Source organism: Perissodus microlepis, chromosome 22 (genome assembly GCF_051167445.1).
Source record: "Perissodus microlepis isolate ML-2025 ecotype Zambia chromosome 22, ASM5116744v1, whole genome shotgun sequence".
Lineage (NCBI taxonomy): Eukaryota > Metazoa > Chordata > Actinopteri > Cichliformes > Cichlidae > Perissodus > Perissodus microlepis.
In genome coordinates this window covers 3,321,723-3,344,356 of record NC_140481.1, presented here as the reverse complement: position 1 = coordinate 3,344,356, position 22,634 = coordinate 3,321,723, and the positions used below count along the sequence as shown (strand labels likewise).

The 22,634-nt window shown below is 39.5% G+C and overlaps 2 protein-coding genes across 6 annotated transcripts in view; one reads left to right on the top strand and one right to left on the bottom strand.

Annotated features, from left to right (window-relative positions):
* Positions 1-17,643, top strand: part of asns (asparagine synthetase) — a 31,095-nt gene extending 13,452 nt beyond the window's left edge. For both annotated transcript variants that reach the window (XM_084919311.1, XM_084919310.1), the window contains exons 6-12: positions 2,087-2,214; positions 2,340-2,466; positions 4,067-4,173; positions 14,963-15,063; positions 15,624-15,705; positions 15,787-15,942; positions 16,462-17,643. In XM_084919311.1, the coding sequence (XP_084775437.1) occupies positions 2,087-2,214; positions 2,340-2,466; positions 4,067-4,173; positions 14,963-15,063; positions 15,624-15,705; positions 15,787-15,942; positions 16,462-16,671 (911 nt within the window). In that variant the 3' untranslated portion in view covers positions 16,672-17,643. The remainder of the gene's footprint in view (positions 1-2,086; positions 2,215-2,339; positions 2,467-4,066; positions 4,174-14,962; positions 15,064-15,623; positions 15,706-15,786; positions 15,943-16,461) is intronic.
* Positions 17,644-17,968: 325 nt separating this feature from the next.
* Positions 17,969-21,756, bottom strand: tac1 (tachykinin precursor 1). Of its 4 annotated transcripts, none has more exons than XM_084919313.1 (5): positions 21,252-21,755; positions 20,420-20,522; positions 20,314-20,337; positions 18,523-18,579; positions 17,969-18,444 (listed from the first exon to the last, which is right to left on the bottom strand). In XM_084919313.1, the coding sequence occupies exons 1-5, from the start codon at positions 21,366-21,368 to the stop codon at positions 18,398-18,400; spliced, it is 348 nt and encodes a 115-aa protein (XP_084775439.1). In that variant the 5' UTR covers positions 21,369-21,755; the 3' UTR covers positions 17,969-18,397. The 4 variants fall into 4 exon arrangements, with proteins under 4 accessions (XP_084775439.1, XP_084775438.1, XP_084775441.1 ...); XM_084919312.1 differs by having other exon boundaries at positions 17,969-18,447; positions 21,252-21,754; XM_084919315.1 differs by lacking the exon at positions 20,314-20,337 and having other exon boundaries at positions 21,252-21,756.
* Between the last annotated feature and the right edge of the window lie 878 nt (positions 21,757-22,634).

The following is a 22,634-nucleotide window of genomic DNA, read 5'->3' as shown; positions in this document are numbered from 1 at the left end:
ACCATTCTGTTCCCAAATAAAACATTAAAACTATACAACTCATACATGATCACACACTTGATTTGTCCATAACCAGTTTTTAACCTTTGCCTTAAACAAATTGAGTGTAGAGCATTCTCTAATGGGTTGAGGAAGACTGTTCCACAGATGGCCTCCCTTAACAGAGAGGACGTTCTGCCCAAATGCTGTCCGTCTGTGGGGTATAAACAAGTCTCCTCGGATTGAAGCTCGAGTGGTCCTGTCTGAGCTTTCTCCAACCTTTTTTGCGCCACGGACCGGTTTATGCCCGACAATATTTTCACGGACCGGCCTTTAAGGTGTCGCGGATAAATACAACAAAATAAAACTAGTACTGATACCGAAAAAAAGATTTATTCATAACACACGTGAAAAGACCCAGGAAAACCGAGTTAACGATAAAAACGATAACAAAATAACGCTGAAAACCGATAAAAACCCTGAAAACCAGACATTTCACACCTGAGCCTCAACTCTCGCGGCCCGGTACCAAACGACTCACGGACCCGGTCCGAGGCCCGGGGGTTGGGGACCGCTGCTGTAAATGACAGCCTCAGAATGGGATTTAAACTGTTATTAAACTCAATGGGCTTCTCTTAAAATGTAAAAAAAAAAAAAAAAAAAACACCCACTACTTTAATTACACTTTAATCACAGGGGCGAACCAATAATGACCTCTGTTTAACTATGCTTAATATTAATTTTCTCCAACTGTACAGAGCAGTAAATTATTTAATTTGGATTATGTTACTGGTAATCAAAAGATGAAGGATATTGTATTAAGATAAAGATATAAAATTGTGGAGTAAGTCAAAAATCAAAGTCATAAACAAGAAAACAATAATTATATCAGTACTTCATTTTATATTTAACACATGGCTAAAAAATACCGAATAGTTCTTTTACAAATGTAAGCATTTAATCAACTCCATAGAAAAACAATAAATGCTTTAGATGTGTTTCAGTTCACTTTTCTCATTCAGCAAAAAAGCTAAAGTCTGTTTTAGGCTCCAACAAGTGCACTGATTTATCCACCCAGCTCTCTTTAATAAGCTCTCCATCAGAAAACAGTTTGTGTGGGATATGAAACAACTTGCCTTGTCAGCTGCATCCCTGGATGTGTGTAGATTTGTAACAAAAATAAAAATAAATCATTGTTGGCTTTGCAGTGTAGCTAGCAAAGCATCCGACTCCTTGACCCACAATTCATCAGACAAGTTCTTGTATTTTTCTGCATGTTTGGTCACACAGTGATTTAAATCGTAGTCCTTAAAAAAACTAAGCTCACAGCTTTTTCTTTGACTTCTGTAAGTAAATCATTTTACAGTCCAAGCCTTGTTAGAAATGCAGCATTTGTTATTCAATCTCTTGCTTTTTAGTCTTGTTCTCCAATCGATCTTTTTGAGTTAACTTCACTGATCACTTTCTCCAAACTTTAAAAAACATATTTTTTTTGTACAAGTACTGCTCAAAGAAGACCTATTATTAAATAATGCTTCGAGCTTAAATGCAATCAACTTATCTCTGTTAACGGGCTACATACCACAGGCCTTCAAGCTTGCAGTAATTAAACCACTACATCACTTGATTCATCTTTAATTTTTTTCTCAAAAATTCTTGAAAGAGTGGTTATAAAACAGCTTTCTGATCATCTGGAGAGGAATGGTTTAGCACTAATCTCTGCTTGTCCTCCTAATCCTCAACCAGGCATTCGATACTGTTGACTATCGTATTTTATCACAGCGATTAGACATTCTGTAGGTATTAAAGGTACCGTACTGTGTTTGAATCATATCTAGATATGACGTAGATATAGATTCCAATTGTTCACATAAACGAGGAGTCCTCTTCACACACACACAGGTTAATTTTGGAGTTCCACAGGCTTCTGTGCTAGGTCCTTCTGTTTACATTATAGTAGCTTTTCTTAGATGGTATCATTAAAACACACTGCATGCATTTTTACTGCTATTCAGATGATGCCCAACTTTATCTATCCAATTGTTCTCAGCATAGAACCCTCTGGAACTCCAGATATAGAATATAAACGTATATTACTGTTGTTCAGGTGGTCTGGACTCCAGTTTGGTTGCTGCTACACTTGTGAAACTGGCCAAAGAGGAGAAGCTGCCATATCCCATTCAGACATTTGCAATCGGATCAGACGACAGTCCAGACGTCCTAGCTGCTCGCAAGGTTTGTCCCTCACTTATAAGACCTGTTTCTAACTTATAACTTAAGCTTATAACATTGGCGTGTGTGACCGATTCCTTAAAAAAAGGTCTTGCTGTGTTTTTAATCATCAATTGGTGTTTTGTCAGGTGGCCACTCATATTGGTAGTGAACACCATGAGGTGACATTCACTGTAGAAGAAGGTATTGAAGTTGTGAAGGATGTCATCTTCCACCTGGAGAGCTATGACATCACCACAATACGTGCCTCTGTGGGTGAGTGGAACACAAAGCACTTTATATACAGTGCTGTGAAAAAGTTTGTCCCTTCTTGATTTTAGTTTTTTGCTTATTTGTCATACTTAAATGTTTTACATTGTCAAACATGTTTTAAAATAGTTTTTTTAATTATTTTTTCACTTATTAAGGGAAAAAGTTATCAAAATTTACGTGGCCTTGTATCAGGGCACCACCAAATGGGCGTCAGAGGGGGCACTGGCCACCACATAAAATTTGCTGCCCCCCCTGGCAAGCCTGTCCTATGTTGGCAATAATGTGAATAAAGTTGCAGAAAAGCTGATGCCAATCCCTGGAGAGATGCATTGCACCTAAGGGCCAACATATAGACAGACAACAGTTCACGCTCTTACACGATCTAGTACTTATTTGTCTTTCCTGAACAAGTTTGCTCTTAAAGTTAACTCCATTCTGGGAAAGTGAACTGAACTCAGCTGATTTCAGTTGTTGGAGAAGGATATGAACATTAATTTTTATTGCACGAAAGGACGAGAGTGCAATGGTAAAGAGCAAACAGGTTCAAGGACAGAAACGGCTGCATTATGTGACTAAGATAACTTTAGCTCTTTACAAGCAGCTGGACAGACAGTATACAAACTCTAAGCTAAAAAAAATTACAATAGGTGAAAATCTGGCCTCACTGCAAAATATAGAAAAATGATTGGTGGCTCAAGGCTTTTGCACAGCATCAAAATCAAAGACATTTAAAGAATAAATGGTAAATGGACTTCTTATTCTTATATAGCACTTTTCTACTCTGAGCACTCAAAGCGCTTTACACAACTTGTCCTCTTCACCCATTCGCACAAGCACTTTTTTTTCTATGCTACTTATAAGTATGTGCTTTCTATCTAACGTTCACACACATTCTTACTCTGATGGATGCATTGGACAGCAACTTGGGGTTAGTATCTTGCCCAAGGATATTTGGCATGCAGACTGGAGCAGATGGAGGTCGAACCATCAACCTTCTGATTAGTAGGTGACCTGCTCTGCCTCCTGAGCTGCAGCCATCAAATATTAAGTTGTTACTTGACAGAAAAAGTGTAGGTCATGCTCATAATGCAAAGAGAAGTCTGAACAAGTAACAACCGAGCAAACGACACATGGAAAAATTAGGTTATACCAGTCTCAGAAATAACCTCTACATCTGGTTTTGGATGTGTGAGGAAGATGGTGTGCAGAATATTTCTCTGCATTTAATTTTCTTTTTATGTGATATTTATTGGTTTAGACTGAAATGAATGAATGAACGAAGAACTGTTTACTTTAAATGGTTTTGGTGGTTTGCAGTGTAAAAAAGTTTGATCTATTTAGAGTTTTAAGATAAGTTACGTTTTATTTGTATAGCGCCAAATCAAAACAAGTTGCTTGATGAATTGAAATGGCACTTGAGTCAGTTTGTTAAATGGTCAAAGAAGTGGGTGAAGGCGACATGTAGGATATTAACTGTGCTGTAATCAAACATAACAGCATTCTAGTTATATATTATACATTCAGTAGGTTGTGATTTGTTTTTATAAGGGTACATGAACAGGAATGCACTTTACTCTACACTCTTTTACTATTAACTGTACAGGCATGTACTTGATTTCAAAGTACATCAGACAGAAGACTGACAGTGTGGTGATCTTCTCTGGAGAGGGTTCTGATGAGCTGACGCAGGGATACATTTACTTCCACAAGGTGAGTTTGATGGTTTACCTTTGTTTTTTCAGGCTGATTTATCTTAAATGTAATAGAACTGTGACAACACATAAACTTAGTACAAGTACAATTAATGAAATTTGTGTAACAGTGCTTCACAAACCTTATACTATGGCCATCTCAAATCTTCTCTGCCAATGCCAAACTGCTTACTGGGCTACTGATAATTGAAGTCTGAAGAATATTGGCAGTTTAAAAATGTGTTCATTTAATAGAGAGTTGCTTTAGTAGAATGTAGAAGAGACATGCACAACACCCTGGCACCACCAGCATGGTCACACACTTCTGTGGGATGGCATCCCATTCTTTTTCACAAGTAAGCCAGTCTGGTTATGTCTGTCACTGATATGAGCAGCAAACCTAAGCACACCCACAAGTGTTCAGTGGGGTTGAGGTCAGAACTGCAGGCAGGCTATTTTATCGTTTCCACTTCCACATAAACCTCACTCTGTGGGATCATGTGTTGTCACTGGTCGTAGAATCTTATCTTGATAACTCGACGCATTGATATATCCTCCACTGGTGAAAAGCATTGTTTTTCCATTGAGGGAAATGCCACCCCATACACTTCATCCTCCACACTTGGACAGCATAGGCTGAATCTAGACTCATCATGTAGCATAACACTCTTTGTGGTCCCAGGGAAAACCAGAGCAACACAAACATGACTCCCACGGTCCCTGCTCCCAAGGAATGACTCCTGCTACCTCAAAGTTTGCATTCCCAAACAGAATAGTTAATATTAATATTATATTCAGAGATAGAAAACATCAGGTGAACACAGTCAAAACAACAAACACAACAATGATGCACTGGTTGTGATATTGTTTCCCCCTCTTAAAAATAAACTTTCCTAATAGCGACTATCACGACCACAACAGGCATAAGACAGGATTGTTTTCAGTGTTACATTTCTTGCAATTTGCAGCAAATTATATGCCACAGACTTTAAATAATGCAAATGTGAATTACAAATTTTCATCTCCTGAAAGTGAAACTCACAAAGCCACAAAAATACTTTGAGTCACAAAACTGATACTGAACCTCTTTAGTAAATCTAGCAGCCACTTTATTAGGTACACCTGTTTTCACTCTACAGCAATAAGCTATTTGCTGTATGTCATGAGGTTGCAGACTGAACTACTTTCCAGATCATTTTGATATTGGTTGCCTGATTTCATAATTATTTCTGTTATCTTTCTTTTGCCTGCTGTCAGTTCGAGTACAGCGCGGGGTATTCATCACCTTTACATTTCTTCTCTTTCTCACTTTGTTAGTTTGAACATACAGTAATGGGCATAGGTGGGAAGTAACAAAGTACAAATACTTCCTTATTGTACTTAAGTACAATTTTCAGGCATCTGTACTTTACTTATACTTTATTACAAGTTATTGTTTTGGGTTTTTTATTTTTACCCTCTACATTTAAAAAAAAAAAAAAAAAAAAAAAAAATCTGTATTTTCCACTCCTTACATTTTAAAGCAGGCTCATTAAGTTTAAGACATTTGAGGGAAGTTATTATTTCATGTTACTGCCGCCTTCACACATCAAACTGATTGGAGCGTGAATAGTAATGCATGAAAGGCAGGATGTAGCATAAAAAGAGATCAAAGAGGCACAATTGTGGGCCATTGTCAGTGGTTAAAGTGGATTGTTTTCTTTTTTCTTTCTTTCTTTCTTTTTTTATTCCTGTCACAAAACTGGAACGACTGCAGGTGTCCATAAGTTGCGGTTTGGGCACCTTGGCATCTAGCTTACCCTACAAAAGAGGGGCGAGCATAAAGGGAGTGACATTTTTTAAGTGACAGGTCATTTCAAATGCAGCGTTTGTATCAGCCCAACAAACATCAAACTGTTTGTGTGCAGTTTGTCGTACAGTGTGTTGCAGCTAAAGGTACAGCTGCTGTTTTTCACAGGGAGAGAAAAGAAAGAGCAAACTTTACTCAGAGATGGAGAAAGACAGGACAGGAAGAGAGATTGGATTTAAAGACAACAGCTGCTCAGTGGTGTTTGATAAACTAGAAGTTTAAATGTAAGTCCTCATGTTTTTAAATAATAATTTACACAATTTTTTTTGTACATGTGCAATGACAATAAAGGGCTATTCTGTTCCAAGTCAGATATTGGGTCTGTACATGTCACACTGTTTGTTTGTTTTTTTGTTTTTTTTTCGTGTTGTTTAATGTGCTGAAAAACAAACGGACTGTTATTTTGAGGCTCAATAGAAAATCCTCTGTAGGTTAGTGTAGGATAAACAGGTTTATTTGCTGTACTGTGATGCACAGTGGCCATCTAGTATTAAGTTAATATAAACAATACTGTCGGTGTAGAGGATGGAAATTGGCCAGGACAATTCATAAAACATCTGCTCACATCTGGTTGAATCCAGGTGTATAAATCCACAAAGAGCTGCAGGTCTGCTGAGCACAGCCTGCACACTAAGAAAATCTACTGGAGCTCTCAGTAGAAATTGTGAGTTGTGACTCTTTTCCCTGTGCTGAGCCATTAAAACTGACTTTAGGGTTTCCACCACCTGCTGAAAATCACTAACTTCTTCTGTAATAATTTTCCTGTTTAGAGGCAAAATCAGTCTCTACAGTCTACAGAGAATAGATATTTATTATTTCCTTTTTCTCTGCTCATGTTTTACTGATTCAAGCTGAGTACATTTATTAGAATTTAAGTATAGACTGAAATAAAGTTTTTATTCCCATCTACTGATATTATTTTCTTATTACATTAATATAGCAGAAGGTTCAGTGTGCCTTGCACAAAAATAGCTGGTATAAGCTAGAGATGGACCGATCCGATATTACGTATCGGTATCGGTCCGATACTGATGTAAATTAATGGATCGGATATCGGAGAGAAATAAAACATGTAATCCGATCCATTAAATATCAAAAAAGCACCTCACAAAACTTGCAACATGGCGTAACTCGGCTCATAACCGTAGCACGTTGCAGCAGTATGTGTCATGTGATAGAGCGGCTGTGTGTATTTGTAGCCTCGCTACCAATCCGGCATTTCATCTCCGAGAAAGTTACCCCAGAGAGAAGTAAAGCAAGAGTGTAAGTTCATCTCTGAATGTTTGTAAAGCATTCCAGCGTTAAGCTTAACAACCGATATGTGGAGCGACTGCCTCTTCCCTCCCTCTGCTGTTGCTACTTCAATCGTGAAACTGATCAATGATCAGCTGATCGGCTTTTCTGTCGCGAGTCTCTCTTGTTTGTTTATCGCCCACTTTGTGCCAGAAAGAGGAAACCAGCGGCTGAACAACAGCAGCACGTTTAAGCTTGATAATCTGTTGTTAGAATTTATTTAATATTACTTTCTACACCAGGATCTTTTTCTACGCAGCTGACGGCTGGTAACTGTGCAGGGGCGGATCTCGCAAAGTTTAGCCAGGGGGGCCGATAGGGCATGAACAGGGAAAAGGGGGCACAAAGACTACTTTTCTTTCTTATTCTCATTTAAAATGTCTAGCTTTTAATAAATAATTATCTTACACCCAAAGTTTTAATATGATGAAAAATGTATAGAAGTCCATTACTGTATATAGTAACTATTAAGTCTAATATACCCTAGTAAGCTATAGTACTTTTTCCATCTGTGCAGTCTGCAATTCTGTTGAAGAAAAATGTTGAATCTATTTAATTATTCTTGAAAAATTTATTTCTGTGCATTTTTTTCACACTGCATCAAATTGAAGTTGATTACGTCGATTAAGCATCATGAGGTGGAGGGTGGTTCCTGATTTTTTTTTATTTTATTTTTTTTTTGCTGGGAGTTTGCAACCCTATTAGTTAGGTTGCTTACTCGTTAAAATACCAGAATGAGGAGGATGGTGCAGGTTTAACTTTATTAGATTGATCAGTGTTGCTGAACTATGAAATATTTTGGGTGCAGTGTATGTTTTGCATACAGGTATAACAGAATAGCTTTAGTGTTTTGTTTTTTTTGTTTTTGTTTTTAACTTGAGTATGAACTTATACAAAAAGCAGCAAAATATAAAAAAAAAAAAAAGTTTTATTGATTAAAAAACACTATATTGGATTCATATTGGTATCAGCCGATATACAAATTTATGATATTGGTATCGGTCATAAAAAAGTGGTATCGTGCCATCTCTAGTATAAGCATCCCCCAAAGAGCTACTTTTTACTTTCTTACATTGAGTACATTTCAGAGTCTGTGCTTTTTAACTTTTACTTGAGTAGCATAGCATCTTTATTTATAATGCACTTTACATCCAACAAGTGCTACAAATATAAAACAAAGAGAAAAAAGTTTAAATTACATATAGAATATCTTAAAATTAAAAATAATATAATTAATAAGAAACATATTAAGAGACAACAACAAGTCCTGCTGTGCTGAAAGCCAAGGTAAATAGATATGTTTTAAGATGTGATTTAAAAACGGATAAGGAAGGTGCCTGTCTAACATGTAAAGGCAACTCATTCCACAGTTTTGGTGCTGCCACAGCAAACGCCCGATCCCCTCTGAGCTTACGATTAGTCCTGGGCACGCTCAGGAGGAGCCAGTCTACCGACCTGAGGGGCTGGGAAGGTATGTATGGATGAAGAAGCTCAGAGAGGTACAGACAGGCAGCATTGGACAAACATTTAAAAACAAATAAAAGCAGCTTAAAATGGATCCTAAAATGCACGGCAGCCAATGAAGTGAATATAAAACTGGGTGATGTGCTCGCATCTACGAGTGCCAGTTAGAAGACGTGCAGCAGCATTCTGAAGTAGCTGCAGTCGAAAAGCAGAAGATCGACTCACCACATAATAAAGAGAATTACAGTAATCCAGCCGAACGGTTACAAAGGCATGGATTACTGTTTCAAATTGCTGTCACGCAAGAAAGTGCTTAATTTTGGCCAGCTGCCTCAGATGAAAGAAACAAGACCTTACAACAGACCCGATCTGGCTTTCAAGCTTAAGTTCAGGCTCAATTTTAAAACCCAGATTTACAATCTCTGGTTTACCAAATGATTTCAGGGTTTGCAAATCAACACACTGAACACCAATGGAGGCAGGTCTGAACACCATTACTTCAGTCTTAGAATCATTAAAACAAAGAAAGTTTAGCGCCAACCACGACTTGACGTCCTCCAGACATGTTTGCAAATGATTTACAGACGACCCATCTTTCTTTTTAAGAGGAACATAAATCTGGCAGTCATCTGCATAACAGTGAAAAGAGAGTCCATGTTTCCTAAGAATTGAGCCCAAGGGAAGTAAATAAAGCAAAAGCAGGATAGGGCCCAGAATGGAACCCTGTGGTACTCCATGAGACAAGGGAGCACGGGAGGACTCAGTTTCCTAAGCGAACTGAAAAGGTTCGATTTGTTAAGTAAGACCTGAACCATTTCAGAGCCACACCTGTTATACTGACACACTGCTCCAAACGCGAGATTAAAATTTCATCTTCTACAGTGTCAAATGCAGCAGAATCACATGATAAAAATGTATCATTAAAAATTTAAAAAAAGTGCTGATTCAGTGCTATGCATTGCTTTAAAACCAGATTTGAAAATCTCCTGAACATTTTGTGCATTCAAGTATGGGATCAATTGGTCATATACTATTTTTTCCAAGACTTTATTTAAAAATGGCAGCTTAGATATTGGTCTAAAGTTTTCAACAGCGTTTGTATGTAGCCCAGGTTTCTTAAGAAGTGGTTGCACAATTGCATCTTTGAAATTCTTTGGAACCACACCTGAGGTAAGGCTGCTATTTAAAATGGTTAAAATAGTTTAACCTTTGGTAGAAAAAACTTCGTTTAGAAAACGGGGATGGAGAGCATCATAAGGTGAGCCTACAGGCTTTAAACGATCCACCACCTCCTGTAGCCGAGCAAGAGTAACCGACTCAAACTGTTGAAAGGCAGCCGAGCAAATTGGAGGATCAGAGGGGTCAGATGTGGGCAAAAGAATCCGTGCCCTAGCCGAGGCTACCTTGTTTATAAAGAAGTGCAGAAACGTTTCACAAATTTCATGTGACGGCTCAAAACTGAGAGCAGGAGGGCTTAAAATAGTCTCAATATATGTGGTTTCTGATAATTCACCATAATAATGTTTGCAAAGTATTTCCGCTTTGCTTCTTTTACTGTAAGCTGATAAAAGGCTCAGTGCTCTCTTAACTTACAGGTCTCTTTACAAAATTTATCTTTTTTCCATCTCTGCTCAGCCCTACGACATTCACGCCTTGCAGCACAGGTTTCATCGTTAAACCAGGGTTCAAACTTAGTCTTAGGATGCCTGATTTTTAGAGGGGCAACAATATCCAAGGCAGTCTGACAAGTGGTATTAAACCAAGAACTGAGTTCCTCTACGTTTTGAAGTGTCTCAGGAATGGAGAACTGATTATAGTAGGTGGAGAACTGTGCTGCAGTGAAAGAATTTAACAAACGAGATGGCTGAATTCATTTCTAGATAAAGAGATGTCAAACAGAACCGGCATATGGTCAGAGAAAACAGGGTCAGAGACTTTCAGATTAAAAACAGGCAACGCATGCGCTAAAACCAGATCGAGAGTGTGGCCACACTGTTGTGTGGGTGCAAACACACATCGAACTAAATTAAAAGAATCAGTAAGATTCAAAATTTCTTTAACCATGGGCTTTTCTGGACAGCACACATGAATATTAAAATCCCCGACAATAAGAAAGGAGTCATATTTTATCGTGACTTCAGTTAGAAATGCAGCAAATTCCTTACCCCAAAGTCCTTACTGTATTTTGGGGCCCTGTATATTATTGTGCACAGTACAGCGGAGAACAGGATATTTCAAACAGTAACAATTCAAAACTGGAAAAATAAAAGTCCAATAAAACCTGTTTACACCTGTAGCGATTTCTGAAGATGGTAGCAACTCCTCCACCTTGACCAGATGTGCGTGGGACATTAAAATAGCAGCAGTCTGAAGGCAAAAGTCCTGCAAAGGCACTGGAATCACCAGCAGTTGTCCACGTCCTAATTAAAATGAGTCCTCCCTCCAGCATCATCAGATTATTTTAAAAGTAAAACCAGGCCAGGTTAAAAAGTCATTCCTGTTAAAATGTGTACTCTTCATCCTGGAGTCTCCAAGGCTTCCCTGCTGCAACAGTGTCCTACTAAAACAACAGCAACCTTCCCCCTTCCTGTTTCCTCTCCCCTTTATGGAGAAGGGCTCCAGTCCTTCCCAATCAGCTGCTCCCTGTACTCAACTCCAAATAGCTGGCAGCTGGACTAGAGTTGAATCTCCACTCCCACATGGGTGTGGCCCAAACCTTACAAAGTACACGAAAAACACCAAAGCATGCAATTAGTACAAAAACAATCAAAAGTAATGCCAACCCAAAAGTTTAGTGGAGGATTCTCTCCATTCCTTTCCACCAAAAGGTATTCAAACCTAAAGGCTTCCCACCCATACAGCTACCATGTCTATTGTTTTAAAGAAGGATATTTACAATATGACAAAAATAACTAACCTAGCTTTTATAGATACAGAACATTTGGTCACACAACAATGTGAACTTAGCACACAAGATTGGTGTCACTCTCAAGTTCTGACATCCAAGTTCCAAAAAACTGAGCAAAAAACGGGATTTGTTTTGGGTCTTGCAAAATCAATAGCAAAACCTCACAATTCTTTTGTGCTCTTTATTTGTTTGCCTGCTTGTTTTTGTGCTTAAAAACACCACATTCATGGATGGATCATGGTCAGTGCTTGTGTGTATTATTATTTGACAAATCACAAATATACAAGAGTGGGAATATAGATTAAAAGTCTACTATTGTACTACTGCTTACATTCAGTGCTGCCATCTTGGATTGCTAACTTGGTATATCGTGCTGCTCTGACTCTCCAAGTGGAAAATTGGAGGTTGAGTGGACATTCCACAACAGATTTCCAACTGGGAACTCTGAATTCTGACTTATGCAGGAACACACCCTTATACACACGACACAGTCAGGTCCCAAATGGGCCTGACGGTGAGACTGGAAATTGGCTTTGTGTAGTCTGTTCCAGATTGTCTGGATGGAGAGCCATTGGCCGTATTGTCATGTGAACTTTGACTGCTAATCTGTAGAAGACTGCCAACAGTTCCTACATGGCAACAGGGCGAGTAAAGCATCTGCTTGTGGTACGGTCTTCTTGGCCAAGTTCCCTTTTATATGGAACATAGTTTTCAATTGGAGATGGTACCAGGGCTCACTTCAAATAATGCCGCGTCTTCAAGTTACCCTATGGTATGGGTTCTATCAAGATAAGTCAAATGTGGCATGCTTGGAGCAAGGATCCATGCTCACAGGTGTTGCTAATCAGCATTTGTAGTATGGGAAGCTCAAAACAAGAGTCAGTATACTAGAATGAGCTGTTTGACATTGGTAGAGAAGATTTGGCAGAGGTTTTTTTATGAATGCACCCCATATACTCTGTTCTTCAATGCAGAATTGCATGTATGAGATTTATCACAAAGAAGCATTTTTACAAAAAGAAAAATACATTTTCTTACTTTTTGTGCAAAGTTTGTTTGCACAAAAAGTTTCAAATAATTATGCAGATCAAAAGAATAAATGAGTAAAAACATAGGATTGTTGATTCAATTCAGTTTAATTGTATTTATACAATGGTCAAAGGAGCTTGTAAAGAAAAGTGTCTGGACTTCTTTAAGTTGCTTGAAGACGTTTCACCTTCATCCGAGAAGCTTCTTCAGTTCTAAGGTCAAATGGTGGGGAGTCCCAGATTTAAACCTAGTGGGAGTTTCCCCCCAAAGAGGGACAAAAGGACCCCCTGATGATCCTCTAAGAAGCCATCTGTGTCCACTGTGAGCGACCATCTTTGAACAGAGGCGGTGGTTTACGACACCAACTGTCTGCCATCTATAATCCAGTTTTGAGATCCCTTCCCAGACGCCTTAACGCCCACTCACATCCTGGGCCATCTGACCTCAGGAATTCGCATGATAAGGTGGGGCCAGGTTTCACAATGAACTCACCCGAAACTCTGGCTGATTGGGACCCACACCCAGTTTCACACCTTGGCTCAGGCGATTAGAGGATCATCAGGGGGTCCTTTTGTCCCTCTTTGGGGGGATACTCCCACTAGGTTTATATCTGGGACTCCCCACCATTTGACCTTAGAACTGAAGAAGCTTCTCGGATGAGAGGTGAAACGTCTTCAAGCAACTTAAAGAAGTCCAGACGCTTATCTTTGCAAGCTCCTTTGACTACGATGACCTGGATGACTGAGAACCTTCACAGACATATTTATACAATGCTAAATCACAACACCAGTTACCTCAAGGTGCTTTATATTGTAAAGACCCTACAAAAACCCCAACTGTCAGATGACCCCATATGAGAAAGCATTTGGCAACAGTAAGAAGGGAAAAGCAGGACAGAGGCTTAGCCTTAACCTTCAGCCTGTCAGACAGATCAGACACTGATGTTGGATGAACAGGTCTGGCTCGCAGTCTCCCCTCTAATTCATCCCAAAGGAATGCTGTCGGCTTGAGGTCAGGACTCTGTAGGTTAGTCAAGTTCTTTCACACCAAACTCACTCATCCATGTCTTGCTTTATGCACTGGTGCGCAGTCATGTTGGAGCAGGAGGGAGGCATCCCAAAACTCCCACAAACGTGGGAGCATGAAATTGTCCAAAATGTGTTGGTATGCTGAAGCCTTTAGAGGTCCTTTCACAGCAATTAAGGTGCCGAGCCCAACTGCAGAAAAACAACCCCAGACCATAATGCTCCCTTCACCAAACACTTGTGTGGCAGGTAGGAGGCATGACAGGACCACGATCCAGCATTCAGTGACTTTTTACTCTTTATGTAACTCGGCTGCTGTTACAACATGCCTCGGCTGCAGCTCCCTAGATGCCAGCCACAAGTATACACAAACAAAAACATGACGTGACCCAGTTCAGTCTATTAACCTGGCGAGGTGTGATTGTGGATGCCCTGCAGGTGCGTTCGCCTATCCTGCTGCTGCACCGGTTACCACGCCCTGCCACAACTTGGCACAGTGCAGGCAGACAAGTACTGTTCTCCTGGCAACTGCCAAACTGCTGACCCCGCTCTGTGATTTTAAACAGTCTACCACTTTGTGGATGAGCTGCTATCGTTCACAGTCGCTTCCACTTTTTATAACACCACTAACAGTTGGCTGTGGAATATTTAGTGGCAAGGAAATTTTGCAACTGGACTTGTTGCACAGTTGGAATCTTATTACGGTACCACAATGGAGCTCCTGAGTGCGACCAATTCTTTCACAAATATTTCTAGAAGCAGTCTGCATGCCTAGGTGCTTGATTTTATAGTGACTGGAGCACCTGAATTCATTGATTTGGATGGGTGAATGAATACTTTTGACATGCTTGGATCACTTCTCTGGAATTCCTGTTCTGACTGGCATGTGGCTTCTCAAACTTGTGCAGAAGACAGACTTCTTTTTTAAACTGATCTGAATACAGAAATCTTTATGCTTTGGGATGATTATACTTCTCAAAAAATCTGGACAACCTTACAAAGTAGAGCAAATCTAAGTTCATTGCATTTGTTTTTTTCTTTTGACGTTTCATTGCTTTAAATAAAAACGATTTTAAATGATAATTACAGACAAAATATATGAAACACTTTTGTTAGCCAGAATTGTCAGACTTGTGATCCAGAAATACTACAACGTCTGAAGGAAAACTTCAGACTGAACCTAAAGTTAGAATGCCAATCGAAAAGGATTCATCTAAAAATGGCTTTATTTCTCCTCTAGGCTCCAACACCCAAAGCTGCAGCAGAGGACAGCATTCGTCTGATGGAGGAGCTCTACATGTTTGATGTTCTCCGTGCTGATCGGACCACTGCTGCACATGGGTAGCCTTTCTTTGTTACTCACTAGCCCTGCCCAAAGAATTAAGACTGGTAACTGAAAGAATCTAGCAAAAAATAAAATAAAAATGGAACATTGCATTTTGCCTGTTGTTGGCGATAATTTTCTGCTGAAAAAATGTCCTGTAATTACAATTACTTCGTTCAGAATTGGCTGTAATTGTTTGTGCAACAGCTTTTCAGAGCGCATGTAGTGCTCATGAAGCATCTTTAATTTGACCATAAAAAGGGAGAAAAAGGATGGAGGGTAAAGTGGACAGCAGGAATTCAGCTGGAGAGCTTTGGTGGTAAAATAACTAATGCATTCATTTTAACCATTGCCAAAATGTCAGTGATTAACCAATAGTGGTCACCAAATAATGCAACCAACCAATAGGGTGACGCTGACTATTATTCAGATATAGTAATAAAAATTAATGACAGAGTTCTGATTAATAGCATAGACCTATTAGTAACCCTGTCCTATACTCACACAATTTGATAGAAATTGATTTTGCAATGGACTATTTCAGTTCAGGCTCATTTCGTGTCGCTCTGTCTTTCAGCCTGGAGCTGAGAGTGCCTTTCCTGGACCACAGATTCACAGCGTACTACCTCTCCTTGCCTGAGGAAATGAGGGTTCCTAGGGTGAGTCTGTACAATATTGGTGTCCACACTATCATGCAACTTTGCTTTGTAATAATAGTGTATTGTGTCCTGTGAAACCAGGATGGAGTGGAGAAGCACCTTCTGAGGGAGTCCTTCAAAGGTCTCGACTTGATACCTGATGAGATTCTCTGGAGGCGTAAAGAAGCCTTTAGTGATGGCCTGACATCTGTGAAGAAGTCCTGGTACACGTACCTGCAGGAGCATCTGGAGTCAATGGTAATATTTGGTAGAGAAACCTCTGACTCGGTCCCATTCACAGTAAAGTTTTTATGTTAACATTGATTTCGGCCTTCTCACAATCTAGTAAATCTCGACTGATTTCAGGCAGATTTCAGGTGGTGCAGACACCCAGGTTTGTGAATGCAATAACTCAAGAACAAGGCAACGTAGGAAATTTTCAAATTCATAACACAGGTGCACTTACTAAAAATCTGAGTTCCAAGCTCAGTGCAATGGCACCACTTTGACAGAATAAAAGATTTACTTTAACTTTAAATTTTGCATTTAAAGTAAATTTAAATTAGAACGGGCCAAGAATCCACAGAAAATTGATCAAATACACTAATCACGACAGCGTTAAAACCTTTAATTAAACCGCAGAGAGAGGTTCAGTAAATTGTAGGTGTTCCTCTTAGCTCTGTATTATGACATTGCTTGTTAGTTGATGTTGCTGCTTTGGTTGATTAAACAAAGTTTGCGAGTGACCCGTCTGTTTCTTTTTTTTTTTTTTTTTAGGTGAACGATGATGACATGGAGGAAGCTTCCAAGAGGTTCCCTCACAATCCCCCACGCACTAAAGAGGCCTACTACTATAGACAGGAGTTTGAGAAGCACTACCCAGACCGTGGTCAGTGGCTCTCCCATTACTGGATGCCGCGCTGGATTGATGCCATCGATCCATCAGCCCGTACCTTGTCCATCTATAAACCTGAGAAAGACCAATGATTTGTGTGTTTGTGTCTTTGAGGGTGTAATTACAGTTAAAATTTCTTCCACTGAGCTGAGAGAACGAAGACAAAGCTCTTCTGCTTTTAAGATTAGGCTTCAAACTTTCCTTCAGATTTTCCTTTCTGATACTGACTAGCTGGAGATGGATCAGGTGAACCTGAACCATCTGTTAGTTACCCTGCTATAAGCTCCAACTGCTAGTGGACTTTCATTGAGCACTTCCTCACTTTCCTGTTTTCACTTGCCTGGTGTTTATATGCCACTGTTGTGCATCAAACTGTCAAACTAGAGCCGCTACTCCACCACGTCGAAAGCAGCCAGTTCTGGTGGTTCGTGGATCCGACTAGAATGCCTCCTTGGTGGGACCCCGGACACGCTGGAGAGATGATATATCTTACCTGGCCTGGGACCGCTTTATTGTTCTCCAAAAGAGAGGTCTGGGTTTCTCTGCTTAGGCTGCTGCCCCTGCATCCCAGTAGAAGAAAATGGATGGATGGAATTGGATCTTTGGCGTGCATACTGGAGGATCAAACCGCCAACCTTCTGATTAGTAGTTGACCTGCTCGACCTCCTGAGCTACAGGGTGTAAGGGTGGTATCATCTTTACACTATAACTGACTGAGGTCAGTAAGTAGTGTTATCATGCTGCTACCTCCCAGCTTTTGACAGCTTTGGTTGATTTCTGGTAGTTTGAATTGGTTTGGTTTGCTTTGGTTTCAGTTTGTGTTTGGCTCTTAATCACCAAACTAGAACTGCAGCATTGTTGGCGCTAACTAGCATATTATACAAGTGTTTTGTAAAAGGACATTTTTCAAGTTTGGCAGAAGTGAGACATGTGTAAAAGATCTAATCATTTTTTTTCATGCTTGACTATGACTATGAATGACTATTCAAACAGTTTGGGAACTAGGAGTTAGACATTTCATATAACTGTCCCACCCATGGTCACATTTGAAAGTGGATTACAGGAAGAGATCACTAATATCTGCAGTCTAATGTAATTTAATAACCATATGCTACAGCAAGGAAATTGTATCCAACCTTAGTTTATTGAATCATGTTTGCACTAGGCAGCATTGCATTTGTATTTCTCTCTTAACTAATCTTTTATCTGTCTCTATTTTTCTGTGTTTTACATCAATTGACGCTAAAATAAAATTTCCTGTTGCAACAGAAACTGTTTACTTCATTTATATTTCATGCAGTACCACTGTTTACCATCAGAGTCTGCCCTAGCACCATCCATCTAGATTAACTGAGCACTGATTTGCACTGTACAAGCTTAAGACTGAACCAGTGATAAAATAATTTTAATACAATTTTTGACATTATTTTAATACATCACAACATATGCAGATGAAGAACAAGGCAGCTTCTATAAGTCACTCGAAAGCCAAAATGAGCACCTGTGCTATTTTGTTGTATTAGCAAAAAACAATCAAACAGTTATGAGGCACAATGAAGTGAAACTATCAGCACTGTTCAGAAAACTGACAGGTGGTGGAAATGAACATTTATAATGACACTTCCTCAAACTCCACTCTTTCTTCTACCGAAACAGATCAGACACAAATACAGAACTGCTATTTCACTACAGTATGAAAAATGTAATCTTTTAAATGAGCTAACCGCTATATGCGGTTTGGAGAAAAACAAAACCAACATCCGGTCCCCGTGCCGTGGCTGAAGAATATTTGATGAGAAGCAGAGAGGTGACAGCAGTTTAGCGGCGCTTGTCATACATCTCTATTGTGTTCCAGTTATAAGACTCTGCTGAAAAAGGGGAAAATGCCATCTTAAGGATTCAGTTTGTTTTTGAGAAAATGAAACCTCGTTAAGTGAACTGACCTGGCTCCTCTTGGCTCCTCTTCCCCATCAGTCCAACGAAGGAGTTCACTTTATGTCCTTCATAGGAAAGACATTGAGATAAGACAACACTGAATGTCTCATTCATCTAACTACAACAAGAAAATTGTAATGTCTCTTGAGCCATCGACAAAACAATGAATTATGTCTTTTTGGTTTCTTTCTGTTAGTATTAAAGACTTTCTGTTGAAACATGAACAGTTCAACTGAACGGCCACATGTCCACATGATTGTTTTACAGCAGGTCCTGCATTACAGGGATAAATTAGCTGTCTGCTTACTTACGCTGCACTGAGTGCATCACTGAGTAGGTGACTAATTCAGATGAAACGCAAACCATGACAGAGGAAAGAGAAAATCCCCTCCTCCTCATGGCTCTTTATCTTTTCCCTCTTTGTCTCACACAGGCGTCTCCTCTGGACCACCTTCTTTACTCACTAATTAATGAGTTCAAAGAACATTAGGAAAAAAAATCTTTGGTGGGTGTATGTTAATTAAACCCTGGGAAAGTGTATACTGCATTTCTTGCCCACAGACACAAACACGGTGGGCAAGTGGAATTTGTGCTTTTTCTGCTCCATGCTCTGTTTGTGGAACAAAGACCTTCCACTTTTGTGGAGCGAGCTGATATCTGTAGAGCTGTCACAGCTGTGTACACCTCTCCACCCACTGTCTCCGTTCATTTATTAACTCAATGTATTTTCTTTTGCCTTTAGTCTCAGTCAAAATGCACATTATTAGAGAAAAACACAAAAGTCCATCTGACCCTTGCACACTTGCCTTTGCTTGTGTGTCTGATATTAAAGAACCTCGTCCCTTCACACACTGAGGAAAGTTCCTGTTAAAGTTTAAACACTGACCCTCCCATAGTTTTCCTGGCAGTAAAAATGTATCTGGGCTTTTATGGGTTAATGTCCTGAATGCTTTTTAATGCCCTTCCATCCATTTAAAAGGGTTTATTTCATGGATGAGACACGAAGCAGAATCTGTGCGACCTGTATCTACTAAAAGGCTCAGGTCGTTACATTTGTAAGGCCTTGCTGTTTACATCACTTGCCATCACTCTGTGGTGGCAAGTGTGGTGTTCTATGCAGGAGTGTTCGGCAGGATGAAAGCTGCTAATGTCAACAAACTCAACAAATTAATCTTGAAGACTGATTCTGGGAGTAAAACTTGAAGACTCAGGTAGAGGTGTCTAAGAGGAGAATGCTGAAGAAATCCCTCAGCATTATGAGTAATACATCCCACCTAATGTATACGTCTCTGATTGGTCACCACAGAGCAGTCTCATTTTACCACATGGGAGGATTATTACATTATCACTAGTAATTTATTCTCTATTAAATTAAAAGTGATACTGTAACAGGATTACTTATAATTCACACAAGTGATATGGTGGTAAATTGAAAGTGATCGTTGATTTCTTGTTAACTTATCACTGTAATAGATGGTTGTAGCGATTCATCAATTTTATTTGGCAATAATATTCATATTTGCCTATTTCCACTACTGTACATACTGATATTTATATTTGTTTTAAAATCGTAATTTTTTATTTAGCTTTATTTTTACCTGAGCTTTATTTTGTTATGTTAAAATTCATTTTTGCTTTGTGCATGCTGATTTGTGCACAAATGAGCAGCGTACAAACCAGCTTGCGCCAGTCAAAGCTCTGAGGTAACTGGCCACATATCTCCAGCTATTGGCAAAGGGGTTAGGTCTTTTTGTTCCGAGCAGGAAATTTGCTCTAGCTATAAGGACTTCAGGACTTACTTTTGCGGGTGATCTGTGTGTTTGCTGTGGGAGGATGAAAGTAAAAATGAAAGGTTAGAATAACTGATGCATAGGAGAAGTACTTTTATTAAGAAATAGCTCTTACCCATAGAGCGCCTCCCCATCAGACCGATAAACTGATGTGGCTTTGGCTTTCTTGTCCTTCTCAGCAGGGCTTCTCTGAACGGGTTGTCGGAAATCCAGCCATTCTGAGTGGAGGGGGAGAAGGAATGCTTACACTGAGAGGCAGAGTGGAGTGAGAGTGGATCTTATCTTTATAAAAATTTTGCGTAATCAAACTATACCTCAACTGTGTTAATACCATATCTACCTGCTCATGTCATTATAACAAGAGAATAAAGCGGAATTCTGCCAGAACCTTATCTTAATCAATATTATCTGAAAGACCCACCCACCGGTCCACCCACATAAAATACACTGAGTAAAGCAGAATGTATTTGGATCTTTTCTTGCCATTTTCTGTTTCCATCTCAGGATTATATTCGTGCAGTATGCATCATTGTGACTGGCAATATGGATCTTTGCGCTACTAATGTCCCGCACAGAGTGACGATGCCCATTATGACAAAGTGCCGACATATCCAGTCGCTCCTAAAGTGTGATTAAGCTAATATATAAGCCTTTATATACACCTGTTCAGTAAATTTGTGTATACATGTAATTTTAATATCTTTTAAAATACAAATATGCAACCCTACAGTGTGACGCTGGGGTTTAACATACTTCTGTAAAGGGACGTCTTTGTTCTCACAAAAAGCAAGAAAAAAAAAAACTTAAGTCAAACTAATTTCCTTATGCCTGTTAGGCGGTATATAAATTTATTCTGCTTTCATCCACTGAAGGAGACTAAAAAATGAGCTACTTAAATAGTAGTATTTATGAATTATTAAGGAAAGAGTATAAGTCTGAATAAATACCTGGATTTGATTAGTGCTGGTCCAGTAATCGGTGTCCTCTTTTGGGTCATTTTCTTCGCCGGAAACTTGGGCGGCGGCGATGAGAACCATTAAAACTGCTACAAGCAGAGACTTCATGATCTCGCAGGTTTTCTCTCACTGTACAACAACAAGCACTCTAATACCCAATGTATCACGATAACAGTTATCAGTCAGCAGAAATAAAGCGAGGTGAATGAATCAGGTGTGTGAGCACCAGAAGGAGCTGGAGTGTGCGCTGTTTCTTCCTCAACAAATCAACAGTAGTCCATAGCGCGTAGCCTGTGTCACAGCACTATCTCCAGCGCTGTCTGCGCACTCAGCTTCTGGAGCTGTTTGTTTCGTACGGTCTCCGACCCGTACGCTCCTATATACCAGTGTGAATAGTGTTGCTAAGTAACGCCTTAGCAGTACTATGATTACTTGAGTGAAGTTTCGGTAAGCAGCCTGTTAAGCGCAGTGATCAGAACCTGTTGTGCGTCACCGGACTTCACCGTCACTATTATGAAGAATGACCGTGACGTCAGAAAGTACTGTTATCCAGCTTTCAGTCACGGTGAAAAGTCCGCTTTTCCTTGTCACAGAGCCAAAAACTTCAAAGTAGCTCCAACATGTCTGGGCCATTTGATTTAACGTTTTTGATGGAGGCCAGTGTTGCAGGGATATTTCTACCTAATGCTCAGTTTAAGAACATTTGTATTTAACATTTAATTTATCATTTATTCATGAATTTGTATTGCACCAAAGGAGGAGAGTGCGTGAGTGTAGTGCAAAAAACATCTGCATTATGCAATAGAACTCCTAGCAAGCATCTCCACAGACAGCATGCTAACGCTAAGCTAGCCAAGAAATGGGAGTAATGTAAAAGCTGAGTGTTTGTTAACCCAAGCCCAGCCGCCAGACCCTGAACTTCAGCAGGTAACAAATGGATGAACAGACAGACTGCAGCCTCCGTTTCTACAGTACAATCACCGTGGTGATCGTTTGAAGTCTTTCGGGGCTGGTTTTCATCTTTCCCAGAGAGCAAGATGAGATTGAATTAATGTTGATTTTTCATCTGAATCATCATTATGGCCAAAATATGCTAAAATCCATATTAAAACAGATGATACATGGCAGTGTAACAGCAATGACACTGGAATAACATTGATTCAAAGTTGTCGTGTTATAACTGAATGATTATTGATCTGTTTATAGTTGACCAGGCGACAACAAAGGCATTGAAAAGTAATGGATTCATAGTTGACCGGGAAATGAAAACTATTATCAACTGTTCCATTGGACCCCTCTCAAAGTCATTCATCTATGGCTGACTGGGAAATTATATTGAAATTAGGTGAATTTATAGTTGACTGGGAAAATGTA